This window comes from Tursiops truncatus, chromosome 11 (assembly GCF_011762595.2).
Source record: "Tursiops truncatus isolate mTurTru1 chromosome 11, mTurTru1.mat.Y, whole genome shotgun sequence".
NCBI classification, from domain to species: domain Eukaryota; kingdom Metazoa; phylum Chordata; class Mammalia; order Artiodactyla; family Delphinidae; genus Tursiops; species Tursiops truncatus.
In genome coordinates, this window is record NC_047044.1 from 11886487 (window position 1) to 11899810 (window position 13324).

The 13324-nt window shown below is 37.8% G+C and overlaps 1 protein-coding gene across 21 annotated transcripts in view; it reads left to right on the forward strand.

Annotated features, from left to right (window-relative positions):
- RBFOX2 (RNA binding fox-1 homolog 2) overlaps positions 1 to 13324 on the forward strand; it is a 262366-nt gene that overhangs the window by 190381 nt on the left and 58661 nt on the right. For all 21 annotated transcript variants that reach the window (XM_073788217.1, XM_073788218.1, XM_073788220.1 and 18 more), the window contains one exon: positions 6800 to 7024. In XM_073788217.1, coding sequence (XP_073644318.1) covers positions 6800 to 7024 — 225 coding nt within the window. The remainder of the gene's footprint in view (positions 1 to 6799; positions 7025 to 13324) is intronic.

Here is a 13324-nt window from a genome sequence, read left to right on the forward strand (position 1 = left end):
GAAATGGAATTTCAAATATCTCTTCCAGCTAGTTGATCATTCTAGGAACTTCTTCAGTGGATTTTTCTTCTTTGCTAGTTGGTTTCTCTATCACTGTAATAAGTTTTGTATATCTGTAGTTTTTCTTTCTCTTCTCTTTTTTATTTTTTTGGCCATGCTGAGTGGCATGTGGGATCTTAGTTCCCCGACCAGGGATAGAACCTGCATGCCCTGCATTGGAAGCACGGAGTCTTAACCACTGGACCACCAGGGAGTCCCTGTAGTTTGTTTTCTTAAATATTGTTCCCACAAATACATGGTCATTAAGGGTTGTTTTTTAATTTCACGTGACGTCCATTACAGTGACATTCAGTAGGATTTTAATACTTTACTAAGTTGTGGAAGGTTGGCCCCGCAGTCTACCTGGTGCTTGTAGTGGTTGAGAACAACTTTTATTGAGAGTCTAGGGTTTTAATCGCTTAATGTTACCGGTTCTTCACAACAGTATAATGGCATTAACATTGCTATTTTACAGATTAAGAAACTGGAGCACAGAGAAAGTAGGTAGTAACATGTTTAAATGTTTACAGCTATGGTAAGTGGCAGAGCTAGGATTCAAATGATCTTCTAACCATACACTCCAGCATTGCCCTTTGTGAAATACGAAATTTGTTGGGTCTCAGATGGATTTGATAATATTTTAGGTAATGTGAAAGTAGTGGAATAAACAAATTTGTTTGCATTGGCAGATAATACATTTTCAAAAATTATTATGTCTTCATAATTTACACGGTCCTTTCCTGCACGGTTATCATCTTGAACCTTACTCAAAAACGGCATCACTAAAATCGTTGAGTTGCAGTGGCCTGCATTCTGTGTGAAATAAAATACTGTTTTTGTCCTCTCAATATTTAATTTCTCTCCTTAAACTTTTGTGTAGATAATATAATGACAGTGAGATGGCAGAGTATTGAATTGGTTTGTTGAAGGATTACTGAAATATCAAATATAACCCGGATTTGTCTGTTTCATGTAGCTCTCTTCAGAGGTTTTTTTTTCCAGTCATTTAAAAATAACTTTAGGGCTTCCCTGGTGGCTCAGTGGTTGAGAGTCCGCCTGCCGATGCAGGGGACACGGGTTCGTGCCCCGGTCCAGGAAGATCCCACATGCCGCAGAGCTGCTGGGCCCGTGAGCCATGGCCGCTGAGCCTGCGCGTCTGGAGCCTGTGCTCCGCACCGGGAGAGGCCACAACAGTGAGAGGCCCGTGTACCGCAAAAAAACAATAATAATAACTTTAGAAAAACAGTCTTCTCACTCATTTGTGTCTTCTTACTTTTTCAACCAGAGAGTTAGAAATGTAGGTAGGTTTTTCTGAAATTTGGAAAATCTGACTTTTTAGTATAGTTGTAAATTATGTTGCTTCTGGAAAGGCAGTTAACCAAAGAATGTCTCTGTTTATAATTTCCTGCCAATCCCTGTAGTGAATTCATGTGGATAGTAGGAGGATTGGATGCATTCTGCTCTTTCTGTCCTCACAGTTAGGTTTCCACACAATGGGGACACCATCTTACATGTTCTGCTTTATTGAAAAAAATATTATTATTGTTATGAGGGGATAAGGAGAAATAGGGGTTGAAGTTTTAAATGGCGTGGTCGGGGAGTTGACATTTGAGCAGAGATGTGAGGGAGGTGTACAAGTCTACAAACCCTGGGATACCTGTGGCACAGGACTGCCCTGGGCACCGTGAGGGGTACAGGGCAGAATAAAAAATAGTCCTTCTTTCAGAGCATTTTCATTTTAATTGGATACACTGATAAGAACTAAAAGGTAACTGTAGTTTATTTTTCCTCTCATCTTTCACATAAAATCTTAATTTATTTTCTAGGGAAGAAAGGAGTTGTAGATAAATCTTTATTAGATTCTTGTTAGGCGAGGTAGAAATTTTATTTGCATAGTACTCCCTATTGTCTATTTTTTAATCTTGTGGACAAGAAAGTTAATAGACTACTAAATTAGGAAAAAGAGAAATTGTGTCTAGTTTTGTGGGCTACAAGAAAAAGTTAATTCATTTTCTCAGATGAGATATACTTAAACTGCTTAGCCTGTGACATTAAAACATCTTCATATAAACTTAGAGGTAAATTCTTGCCTAGAAATAATCATGTGGACTGTTATCTCTCATAGTTTGTCCGTGAGCTGTAGTGCTTCTCTCCTGAACTTGTAACTTTGTTTTTTTGTTGTTTGTTTGTTTGTTTGTTTTTAAATTAATTTTTATTGGAGTATACTTGCTTTACAATGTTGTGTTAGTTTCTACTGTACAGCAAAGTGAATCAGCTATACGTATACATATATCCCCTCCTTTTTGGATTTCCTTCCCGTTTAGATCACACAGAGCATTGAGTAGCGTTCCCTGTGCTATACAGTAGATTTGAACTTATAACTTTGGAATATAGCCTGGAAATTTAATAGAAGTCTGAAAACCATATAACATTTTAAAATTATAATAATGTATGCCTGGGGAAATTTTTAGACATTGCAGAGTGTATGAGCTAAATGCAAAATCACTCCTATCCGAATTTCATTCCTATAGTATATAAACATAGTGTTTTTTAACATTTAAAAAAAAAATTCCTGTGTGTAACAAAATAAACTACCAAGAATTTCTTCTTGACCTCCTAACAGAGGTTTGCATTTCCCTTTTTGCGGGGGAGAAATAGTTCAGCCTCTGCCTGTCTTGCATTTCTTTGAAACACATAGTGCCAAGGCCACACGTGGATCCTAGAAGAAGGTTTGACCTTCCTTCCCCCATCTCCCACTGCTAATTGACATGTTTATTCAGTTGACTGAGCCAGCTTTATCAAGACTGCCTCTGCGGGAGAGTTAATATTGTGCTTTGTGTGCCAGAGCAGCGTCCCCAGCAGGGCTGAGGTGGAGAATGGAGGCTGTGGTGAAAGAGAAGAGAAAGAGGAGCACAGTCGGAGCATTAGAAGTCCCCTTTGCTGTGTTCATCATAGCTGGGCAACAGCGTCTTTTAGCCTTGGTGTGTTATTTCGTAGACCCGTCCTGTGTCTCTAAGAGTATATTTATGCCTAGAGTTGGAGTGTAGATCTATGGACACCTTTGGCGCTCTTATTCACCTTCATTCACCAACCCACCTGAAATGGAATTTTCTCTTTTGTATCTGTCCTCAGGCCAGCAAATCCCGTGAGGTCTTCTGAAGCAGTGTGCTTCATGTGGGTGGGTGGGTGGGTGGGTAGGTAGGTAGGTAGCACTGAATAATTTGAAAGAGAAGGAAGAGAATTATTTTATTTCCTTCTTAGGACACCCAGAATAGCTAAGGAGAAATCATTTACAATACCCTGACCTTGAGATCATGAAAAGAACTTATTTAGTGATGAGTAACAAGAATGATTTTTTCCCTGAAAAATTATGGGTAAAAATTTAAGGTCTTGCTAGCATAATTTTTAAGAACTAAATAAAGGGAAGGATTTTTATGTAAAGCAATCCTTAGTACCATGTAGACGTGATTCTTAGACACCAGAGACAGCCTGAATTTTGATGCTGTATAACTTTAAAATGAAAGACAAGCCTTTTTGTTTCTAGATAATGTCACTACCATTTTCTTAAGAACAGCACAATAATTCAGTGCTTCAGCATATGAAGCTTCCGCTTCCTCTTACTGGTTACATTTTTCATTTTTCGTCATTCTCTTTTATATAAAAAATACTTTGTAGGCTTTATTACAAAAGTAATATGTACTTATTAGGAGCACGAGGAAACTTTGGGGGATTTTGGAGAGATATGTTCACTGTTTTGATTGTGCTGATGATTTCATGAGTGTACATATGTATTTCAGAACTTACCAAATTGTACACTATGAATAAATAGCTGCAGTTTATTATAGAATTGTCCCTCCGTATCCACAGGGGATTGGTTCCAGGACCCACTGCAGATACCAAAATCCACGGATGCTCAAGTCCTTTGTATAAATGGCATAGTATTTACATATAACCTGTGCACATCCTCCCATATACTTTAAATCATGTCTAGATTACTTATAATACCTAAGACAATGTAAATGCTCTGTAAATAGTTGTAAATACAATTTAATAGCTGGACTATGGCAAATTCAAGTTTTACTTTCTGGAATTTTTTTTCCTAATATTTTTCAATCTGTGGTCATTTGAATCCATGCTGCAGAACCCACAGATATGGAGAGCTAAATGTATATGTCAATTATATGTCAGTAAAAGTTTTTAATATTTTTGTGATTTGATTACAAAAAATTGGACTTATGGTTAATATGTATTTCAATTTGTTAATGAGATTAAGCACTTTTATCATACAGCCATTTGTATTTCATCTTCTGTGAACTGTTCAGTTATATTCTTTGCCTCTTTTTTTGTTGATTTGTGTGTTTCTCATCAGTTTGAATAACTTACTCTTGACTTAGTGATGGTAACCAGTGTGTCTGTCTTACCTTTGCAGCTATTTTCTCCAGTTGGTTTTTCTTTTGACTTTAAAATCTTCCCCTCCTTCCCATCCTCTCTTCTTTCCTTCCTAACTTCCGTAACCAAATCTTTTTTTTTTTTTCTGGTTTGTAGGTTTCCTATCATACTCAAGAATCCTCCCCACCGCAGTAATATTCCTAATATTTCTAATATTTTCATAGTTTTAGTAGTTATATTTTAATTTTTTTTTTTGCATATGCAGGTTGAGAGTTGAGGTTTATTTTTTTCCATTGGGTATTCAGTTTTTCACTTATTAAAAAGTCTTTCCTTCCGCCCATTGAATTGACTTGATGCCTAAATATTCGCTGTAAATGTTTATGTCTATCTCTGGATTCTTTTCTATCTCATTTATCTATTGTCTGTCTTTAAGCCAGTACCACACTGTTTTGATTACCATCACTTTATAAGTCTTGAACTCAGGTAGTTTGTGTTCTTTTTCAGAATTGTTGTGACTATTCTAGGTCCTTTGCATTTCTATATAAATTTTAATAACAGCTTGTCAATTTATGCAAAAATACCTGCTGAGATTTTGATTGTGTTTGTGGGGTTTGGGATGCATGGTCATCTTAAGAATATCCAGCTTTCCAATCTATGATTATATATTTCTCTATTTATAACAGCCTTTGTACATTTGTTCTGTTTTATTTTATGCAGATTGTCGTAATGATGGTTGAACCTTCCTTTAAAAATATTGTGAGATCTTTCTCCAATTCATTTTGTTTGCGACAGTATGAGTTTATTAATGGCCATTAAGTTAATGTTGAAAACCTGGGATGATGTTTAGACAGTGCTGCTGAAGTTCTGTTTCCTGCAACTCTCAGTGGGTAGAGAATCCCTTCTTAAATTGAGGGGGAGAAAGGATAACCGGGAGTGAGAAAGAAAGAAGAATAATTACTTCCTGGTTTGAAGGAAGTGATGCTCATGACTCGGAGGATTTTCTTTGATCCCTAATGATTTGATATCTAAAATATAGGGGGGGGGGCTTCCCTGGTGGCGCAGTGGTTGCGAGTCCGCCTGCCGATGCAGGGGACACGGGTTCATGCCCCGGTCCGGGAAGATCCCACATGCCGCGGAGCGGCTGGGCCCGTGAGCCATGGCTGCTGAGCCTGCGCGTCCGGAGCCTGTACTCCGCAACGGGAGAGGCCACAACAGTGAGAGGCCCGCGTACCGCAAAAAAAAATAATAATAAATAAATAAATAAATAAATAAAATATAGGGGAAGGGGAAACCTATCAAAGTGCTAACATTTTTAAGCATTTGACCATCTCTGCCAACTACTTCCAGAAGAACAGTGGCTCCAGACTTTGCAGACTTGTATATCTTTAGTAAAATAAGGGCTCTGCCTTTTTGGAATAGAATGGGAGGTCAGGAGGTCAGTTGTTGAGAAGAAAGGGCTTTATGAAATCTCTTACACAAGGTTTAAACTCCTCTTTTGTATCTGAACTTAGACTGAACAGAAGTAAGACAGGGGCTGTGGAGCCAAAATGGCTTCTACCAATTTCCTGTAGTTACTGTATGTTTAGTGATATTGCATGTATCACGCTGGATCCTAAGTAAACATCTGGGAATGGATGTCATGTGGAGAGGTATCCTGCTAGCCTTGTAATGCTAGCAGTAATTATGAGAAATTTTTTTGTCTGGGGAATTTTTTTGTCTATTTCTAATTTAAGGAAAGGGTTTTTTGTTGGTTTATTTTTTATTAACCTAGTAGCCAAGACTTAAATAAATCTCTACCTTGAAATCCAAAGGTTAATTTTTTTAATAATGTGATTTCTGCTGAACTCTGTGTTCTTAAAATCTAGAGGTCTATATTGTCTGGTTTTGAGAATTTAATTTATACTGTCATTCTGCCTATTGCTATGAATTGTAATTTAGTGAAATTGATTTGTTTTCCCCTAAGAATCACTAAAGGGATAGAGAGTGTTCTAAGGAAAATACTAATGGTCCAAATGAATTTCAACTCTTGTAATTTATCTTCTGTGAGAAGTTTCCTGGCATTTAAAATTTTTTGGTGTAAAGGAAGATCTTTGGCCCTTTGGCAACTAGTCAACTTTAATATGATCACGGACCTGTCTAGAAACCACAAATAGACAGAAGTTGGGTGTGTTTGTGTGTCTCCATACGTACACCTATAAGTATACATATAGCAGTATTTCCCCTAATCCTGAGGCAGTACGTAAGTGTTCCATTTTACCTGAGCAATGAGAGAATATTCAGGGAATTTTGTTCACTCACCTTAAAAATAATTATATGATGAGAATTTAAAGTCAATTTTTCTCCTTATTTTCTCTTTCTCTATTTGTTCTAGGGTAACCAGGAGCCAACAACAACTCCTGACGCAATGGTTCAGCCTTTTACTACCATCCCATTTCCACCACCTCCGCAAAATGGGATTCCCACAGAATACGGAGTGCCACACACTCAGGACTATGCCGGCCAGACCAGTGAGCATAACCTGACCCTCTATGGAAGCACGCAAGCCCACGGGGAGCAGAGCAGCAACTCACCCAGCACACAGAACGGATCTCTGACGGTATGTGAGTGATGAGGTGGCGAGCAGAAGGCGGCGTGGCGTGTCGTCGTCGTTGGTCGTATTGAAATCTTCTTTTTAATCATCACACCAGAAAACTCTTTGAAATAGTTTTGCATTTACATTACATTACATAGCGCTTATGTAATTTCAGTTCTACTCTAAGCAGTGTAATTAGAAGATAAGGATTTAGCATAAAACTCACGGTCATTGCCCAGGAGCTTACAGTCTAGAGAGGGGACAGACAGTACAACAAGGTAAGTACAGTGATGGGAGTTAACTTAGCAGGATGCTGCTCTTTTCAGCTTCACAGGTAACCTTCGTTTTGTGGAATCTCATGGTCCCGTCTCTGTCCTCATCGTACAGAATCTGTCAGCAGCATTCTACACATTGCCTCCCCCCTCCTCCTTGAAATACTTAGTTGTTGGCTTTCATGACGCTCCCTGTTTCCCTCCTAAGCACTAGAAGCTCTTTCTTGGTCTCTTTTGTTGGTTCCTCTTTCTCTGTTCAGCTTTTAAATGTTGTGGTGCTCCAGGGCTGAGTCCTAGGACCCCTTTCCCTCCTATTTCATATGCTCTCTCTGTTGTATAATTATACTACTGAATTCACCTAGTTGCTCAGGCAAAACCTACAAGTCATTATTTCTTTATTTCTTTCATCTCTACATCCAGTCCATTAGCAAGTCTTGGTCCCCATAACCCTAGAACATTTTCTTAACTTCAGCCTCTTTCTCTTCATCCTAAGACCATAGTCTTAAGTGTGCGTGATTAAGAGCTCAGCACTTCTGCCAGAGTTTTTGGGCCTGAGTCCTAATGTGACTCCTACTTAGCAGTATGACCTTTGGCCAGTTATTTAATCCCTCTGCCTTGGCTTGCTCATCTGTAAAATGAATAGCACCTATTTCAAGTGGCTTTTAGGAGACTTAAAAGAGTTTAATACACGTGAGGTGTTTATCATCATCGTCACCACTCTAGTCCAAACCTCTTCACTTATTTTCTATATTACTGTTGCCTAACTTATCACATAGCAGCCAAGATACTTTTTTTTTTTTTTAATGAAAATAATGCTAATTTCCTGCTGGACTCTAATGGTTTCCTAACAGAATAAAATCCAGACTCTGTACTTGGTTTACTAATCCCTGGCCCCAGCCTACCTCTTTGACTTCATCTCTTACTACTTAGTAAGCAAGTAAAGGAAGTGTCATAAATTAACAATAGGTGTGTTATCACATCATACAGATCACTTCAAATGATTATGAACTCACAGACTTAACAGAACTGCTGGAAAAGAAGAAAAAAGAAAGAATAAAATACATAAATCAGAGGCTTTATCAAGGTATTTTAATGACTAAGTCTATTTCTTAACTAGTTATCAGTCTTTTCTTTTTTCTATTTTCTATTTCTTTTTAAGTCAATTTTGGTAATTGATGTTTTTCTAGGAATTTTTCTATTTCATCTTATTCTTTTGGTATAAAGTTACTCATAATAATAATCCCATTTTCTGTAATTTCTTTAGCGTCTGTAGTGATATCCCCTCTTTCATTCTTGATTTTGGTAATTATGTCTTCTTTTTTTCTTGGTCAGTCTAGCTAAGGTTTATTGATTTTGCAGCTTGTTCCAGAAAACCAGCTTTTGATTTCATTGACCTTTTCAAAAATCTGTTGTGTTTATATGTCACTGATTTCCGTTCTGATCTTTACTACTTCCTTCCTTCTACTTGCTTTGGGTTTGATTTGGTCTTTATTTTCCTAGCTTCTTGACTTGCAATGTTGGATCATTGATGTTAGAATTTTATCCTTTCTAATATGTGTTTAAAGCTATACCTTTCCCTTTAAGTTTCCCTATAGCTGCATCCCATAACATGTGATATATTGTGTTTTCATTTTCATTCAGTTCAAGATATTTTTAAATTTTTCCTTTGATTTCTTCTTTGATCTTGGTTTACATAGACGTGTGTTGTTTAATTTCCCAATGTTTGAGGATGTCTCAAGTTTTTTTTCCTTAATCCCTTTGTGCTCAGAGAATATTCTTTGTATGATTTGAGTCTTTTTAAACTTAGTGAGACTTGTTTTATGGCTTAGTAGGTGGTCTGTCCTACAGAATGTTCCTAACCAGTTGTGCCTTTTATCAATATGAAATGTCCCTCTTTGTCTCTATTAATATTTCTTGTCTTAAGTCTATTTCATGTGATATTAATATAACTACTTGAACTTTCTCATGATTACTATTTGCATGACATCTTTTTCCTTCATTTTGTTTCAAACTCTTTGAATCTAAGATGTGTCTCTTGTAAAAAAACATAACATCTGGATCTTACTTCTTTTTCCAGTCTGAAAATTATTGCCTTTTTATCAGAGCATTTAGTCTATTTACATTTAATGTAGTTGTTAATGTGTGTGGATTTATGTCTGCCATTTTACTATTTGTTTTTATATGTCTTATGTCCTTTATTGTTCCTTCTTTACTGATTTATGTTAATTCTTTCTGTACCTTCTAAATCCTTTTGTGATTTTTTAAATTAGTTATTTATTTGTGTTATTTATGTATTTTCTTAGTTCTTGATCAAGGATTACATCTTTGAGTTATCACAACCTGCTGATGGCTGTGTGTATATGTGTGTGTGTGTGTGTGTGTGTGTGTGTTATTCTGGTAAAATATAGCAGCTTTGATCCAATATAGCTCTATCCCTCACCATCCTTTGTGCTGTTATTGTCATATATGTAGATAGATAGATAGATATAGATATATATATAGAGAGAGAGAGAGAGCACTTCATATATATATACGAAGTGCTATAGTATTACAGTTACTACTTTAAAAATCTTCTATTTTTAAAGAAATTTACCATTTCCAGTGATTTTCTTAGCTTCCTATGGATTTGAGTTATTTTCCGATGTCATTTCCTTTCAGCTGGTAGCACATCTTTTAGTATTTCTGTAGGCTAGGTCTGCTTGAAACAAATTTTCTGTTTTTGTTTACCTAGAATACCTTTATTTTGTCTTCATTTTTGAAGGCTAGCTGTAGAATTCTTGGTTGACGTTTTTGCCCCAACTCCTCAGCCCTCTGGCCTCTGATGAGAAGTCAGTTGTTAATCCTGTTGTTGTTCCCCTGTATGTGATGAGTTGTTTTTCTCTTGCTGTCTTCAAGATTTTTTTGTTTGGCTTTGGCTTTGAGCCGTTTGGCGCTGATATGTCTAGGATAAATCTCTTTGTTTTATCATACGTGGAGTGCATTGAGATTTTGAGGTCTGTAGATTGTTTGCCATCAAAATTAGCAAGTTTTTGAACGTAATTTTTTCAAATATTTGTTCTTTCCTTTTGTTCCTCCTCCTGGGACTTTTGCTACAAGTAATGGGGATGCTTGTTCCCCACAGGTTCAGATTCTGTTTGTTTGTTTGTTTGTTTTTAAGCTGAATCTAAACAGAATCTAAGGTTCTACTCATTTTTCTTCAGTCTTCTTTCCGTTCTTTTGATTGGATCATTTCTGTTGATCTGTTTCAGTTTACTCTTTCTTTTTTCCGCCATATCAAATCGGCTATTAAGCCCATCTAGTGAATTTTTATTTTAGTTAATGTACTTTTCAACTCTGGAATTTTCATTTAGGATTTCTGTATCTCTATTGAGATTCCTTACTTGTCATCGTATTTCCTTTAATTCTTTGAATACATTTGTAATTGTTACTTTGAAGTCACCTGCAGACTCTAACATCCAGTCCTCCTCAGAGCCCGTTTCTAGTTACTGCTCGTTTTCTTGAGTTGGGGCCACACTTTTCCTGTTTCTTTGCATGTCTTGTAACTTTTTAGTAAATTAGACATTTTAGTAATATATTTTAACAACTCTAAAGTTTTTTGGTTTTGTTTTTGTTTTTGAGAGGTGTAGGTGCGTATATATGTGCGAGTTTTAAATAGTTTGCCTGTACTTAAACTGTGGGCTCCTCTGTGGTGTGCAGCCACTGATGTGTCTGCTTAGTGATTTTCATTCTCGTTTTTACTTTTTAGCCTGACTGGGAGTCACCCCTGTGTCTCCATAGCCTATTGGTCAGCCAGTGATTTGGGCATAAGTTGTGCTTAAGTAAGCACCTGGAGTGTGGAAAGCTTCCACCCTCTGCTGATCTGGTTTTGGGTTGGGAAGTGCATTTCACAGTACAGCCAGTTCTCAAGTATGCCTTGGCTTTTTCTTTCTGTTGGGCCCTTTTATGTCTCCCCTCCTCATCTGCATATGTTCACAGTCAGCCAGGGATGTGAGGAGATCATATCTAGTTATTCTACTATTCTCTCATTTCCAGGATCTTCCCTTCAGATTTCTAGCTGATCCACCACTCACCCCAATCAGACCACAGCCTCAAGCTAGAAGAACTATATTTCCCCTGTTAGGTTCCCACCAAGTGTGCCACTTTAGCAGACAAGTCTGTGGTTTTCTACTGCGCCCCCCACCCCAGTACCCCAAGTGGAGTCCGCCCCCTCTGGCAGCAAAGCTGCTGGGTTTTGTGGCCCAGCCCTATCCTGATGAGCTCTCCCAGAAGAGCTGAGGGTTAGAGGGTGGGGTTAGTGAGTTGGAGTAGGCCCAGGCAATAAGTTTGTAGACTCCTTCATGTTTTACTCTAAAGCTCTAGCAACTTTTCGAGAAACTTCTCTATTTATTTTCTGCCTCTGATTGATTTCCAGGACCGTGAAATGACTGACAAGTTTTCTTATTGTTTTGAGGAGAGGATTCACTGACCTCTTCATGCCATCAGAGCCAGAAGTCCCTTCCTTGAATCACTTCATGGTCGTTTGTACTGCACCTCTCCTCACCACTGCCCATTTATTTCTCTTTCTCTTTTTCCCTATTGCCACCGTTTCCCATTGTTTCAGATTCCTGGATTATGTGTCTCTAATGACAGTATTAACGGCGAGCTCTGTTCCTTAATATAAATATATACAGTTAAGACTTCTGTTCTTCATCCATATTAGAAACTATTCAGTATATAATTTTGCATTATATTGACCAATTTGAGTTTCTAAAGATGTATTGAAATAAGATTAGGAATCCTTATGAATAGATTGTGAATTTATTGGTGCTGAGGAGAAAATGGAAAATCCTTGAGTTGTGCCTGCAAACAGAACACAAGTTCTGTCATTTTAGGAAGTTGCTAACAATAAAATGGGAAATTATTAGGAAGCTCTGGTTGAAGATACTTCTTTTTTTTTTTTTTTTTTTTGCGGTATGCGGGCCTCTCACTGTTGTGGCCTCTCCTGTTGCGGAGCACAGGCTCCAGATGCACAGGCTCAGCAGCCATGGCTCATGGGCCCAGCCGCTCTGCGGCATGTGGGATCTTCCTGGACCGGGGCACGAACCCGTGTCCCCTACATCGGCAGGCGGACTCTCAACCACTGTGCCACCAGGGAAGCCCAATACTTCTTACATTTTTAAGTGTCCATTTTAATTGTGAGTGTGAATCCACTGCTCTTAAGCCATTTTACCTTTGGAAGTTGTGTGTGGGTGTGTGTTTCTCAGGGGAGGTGGGGTGTGTTTAGAGAGCGATCGAGCAGTAAGTAGAGCAGTATATTGTAAAACCTACCTAGATTTGACAACCATATAAATTATTCTGTTAAACCTTTACCTTCTACTTATATGTTTCATAAAAAGAGTCTGGTAATTCCTGTAGCCAATTAAATTCAAAAGGTAGATAAGAAGCATTGTTATTTATAAATAAATGATATCTTAAATTTGTATAACACTTTTCAGTTGAAAGCTTGATTCCACAAACACTATTTTATTGTGGCTCATAAAATAGCCCTTTGTGGTATGTTATTGTTTTTCTACTTGGGGAATTCAAAGTCTTTACTCTCCAGTCTGCCACTCTGACTCCCCATCTCCAACTCAATGGAAGTGATCGTGAATATATGCACTGGTCCTCTGAGCAGATGCTTGTGCATCTTTTCCCGCTCAGTCCAAGTGTTAGCTCTGCTGGGAAGCCCTGCTTGACTTTCCTAGGCAAAGCCAAATTCATGTATCCTTCATTTAGGCTCAGGTAGACTTCTGAGCTACCACCTTTTGTGGAACTTACGAGGTGTGATGTTTTTTGTTCACTTCTGTCTCCCTAACTAAACTGTAAGCTTCTTTTGCATTCCCCGACTTGTCATAGTACCTGGCACTTAATAGTTACTCAGTAAATATTTCTTGGGGAAAACAATGAAAGAAGATACAGGTGTGCCATGAGAGGTCTGAGGAGAGAGAAGTGAGCTCCTTGTGAAGATGGCATTGATCTGGGCCTTGTATTATGGGTGACTAGAATTCAGACATGTTTAGATGGTGGTGGGAAG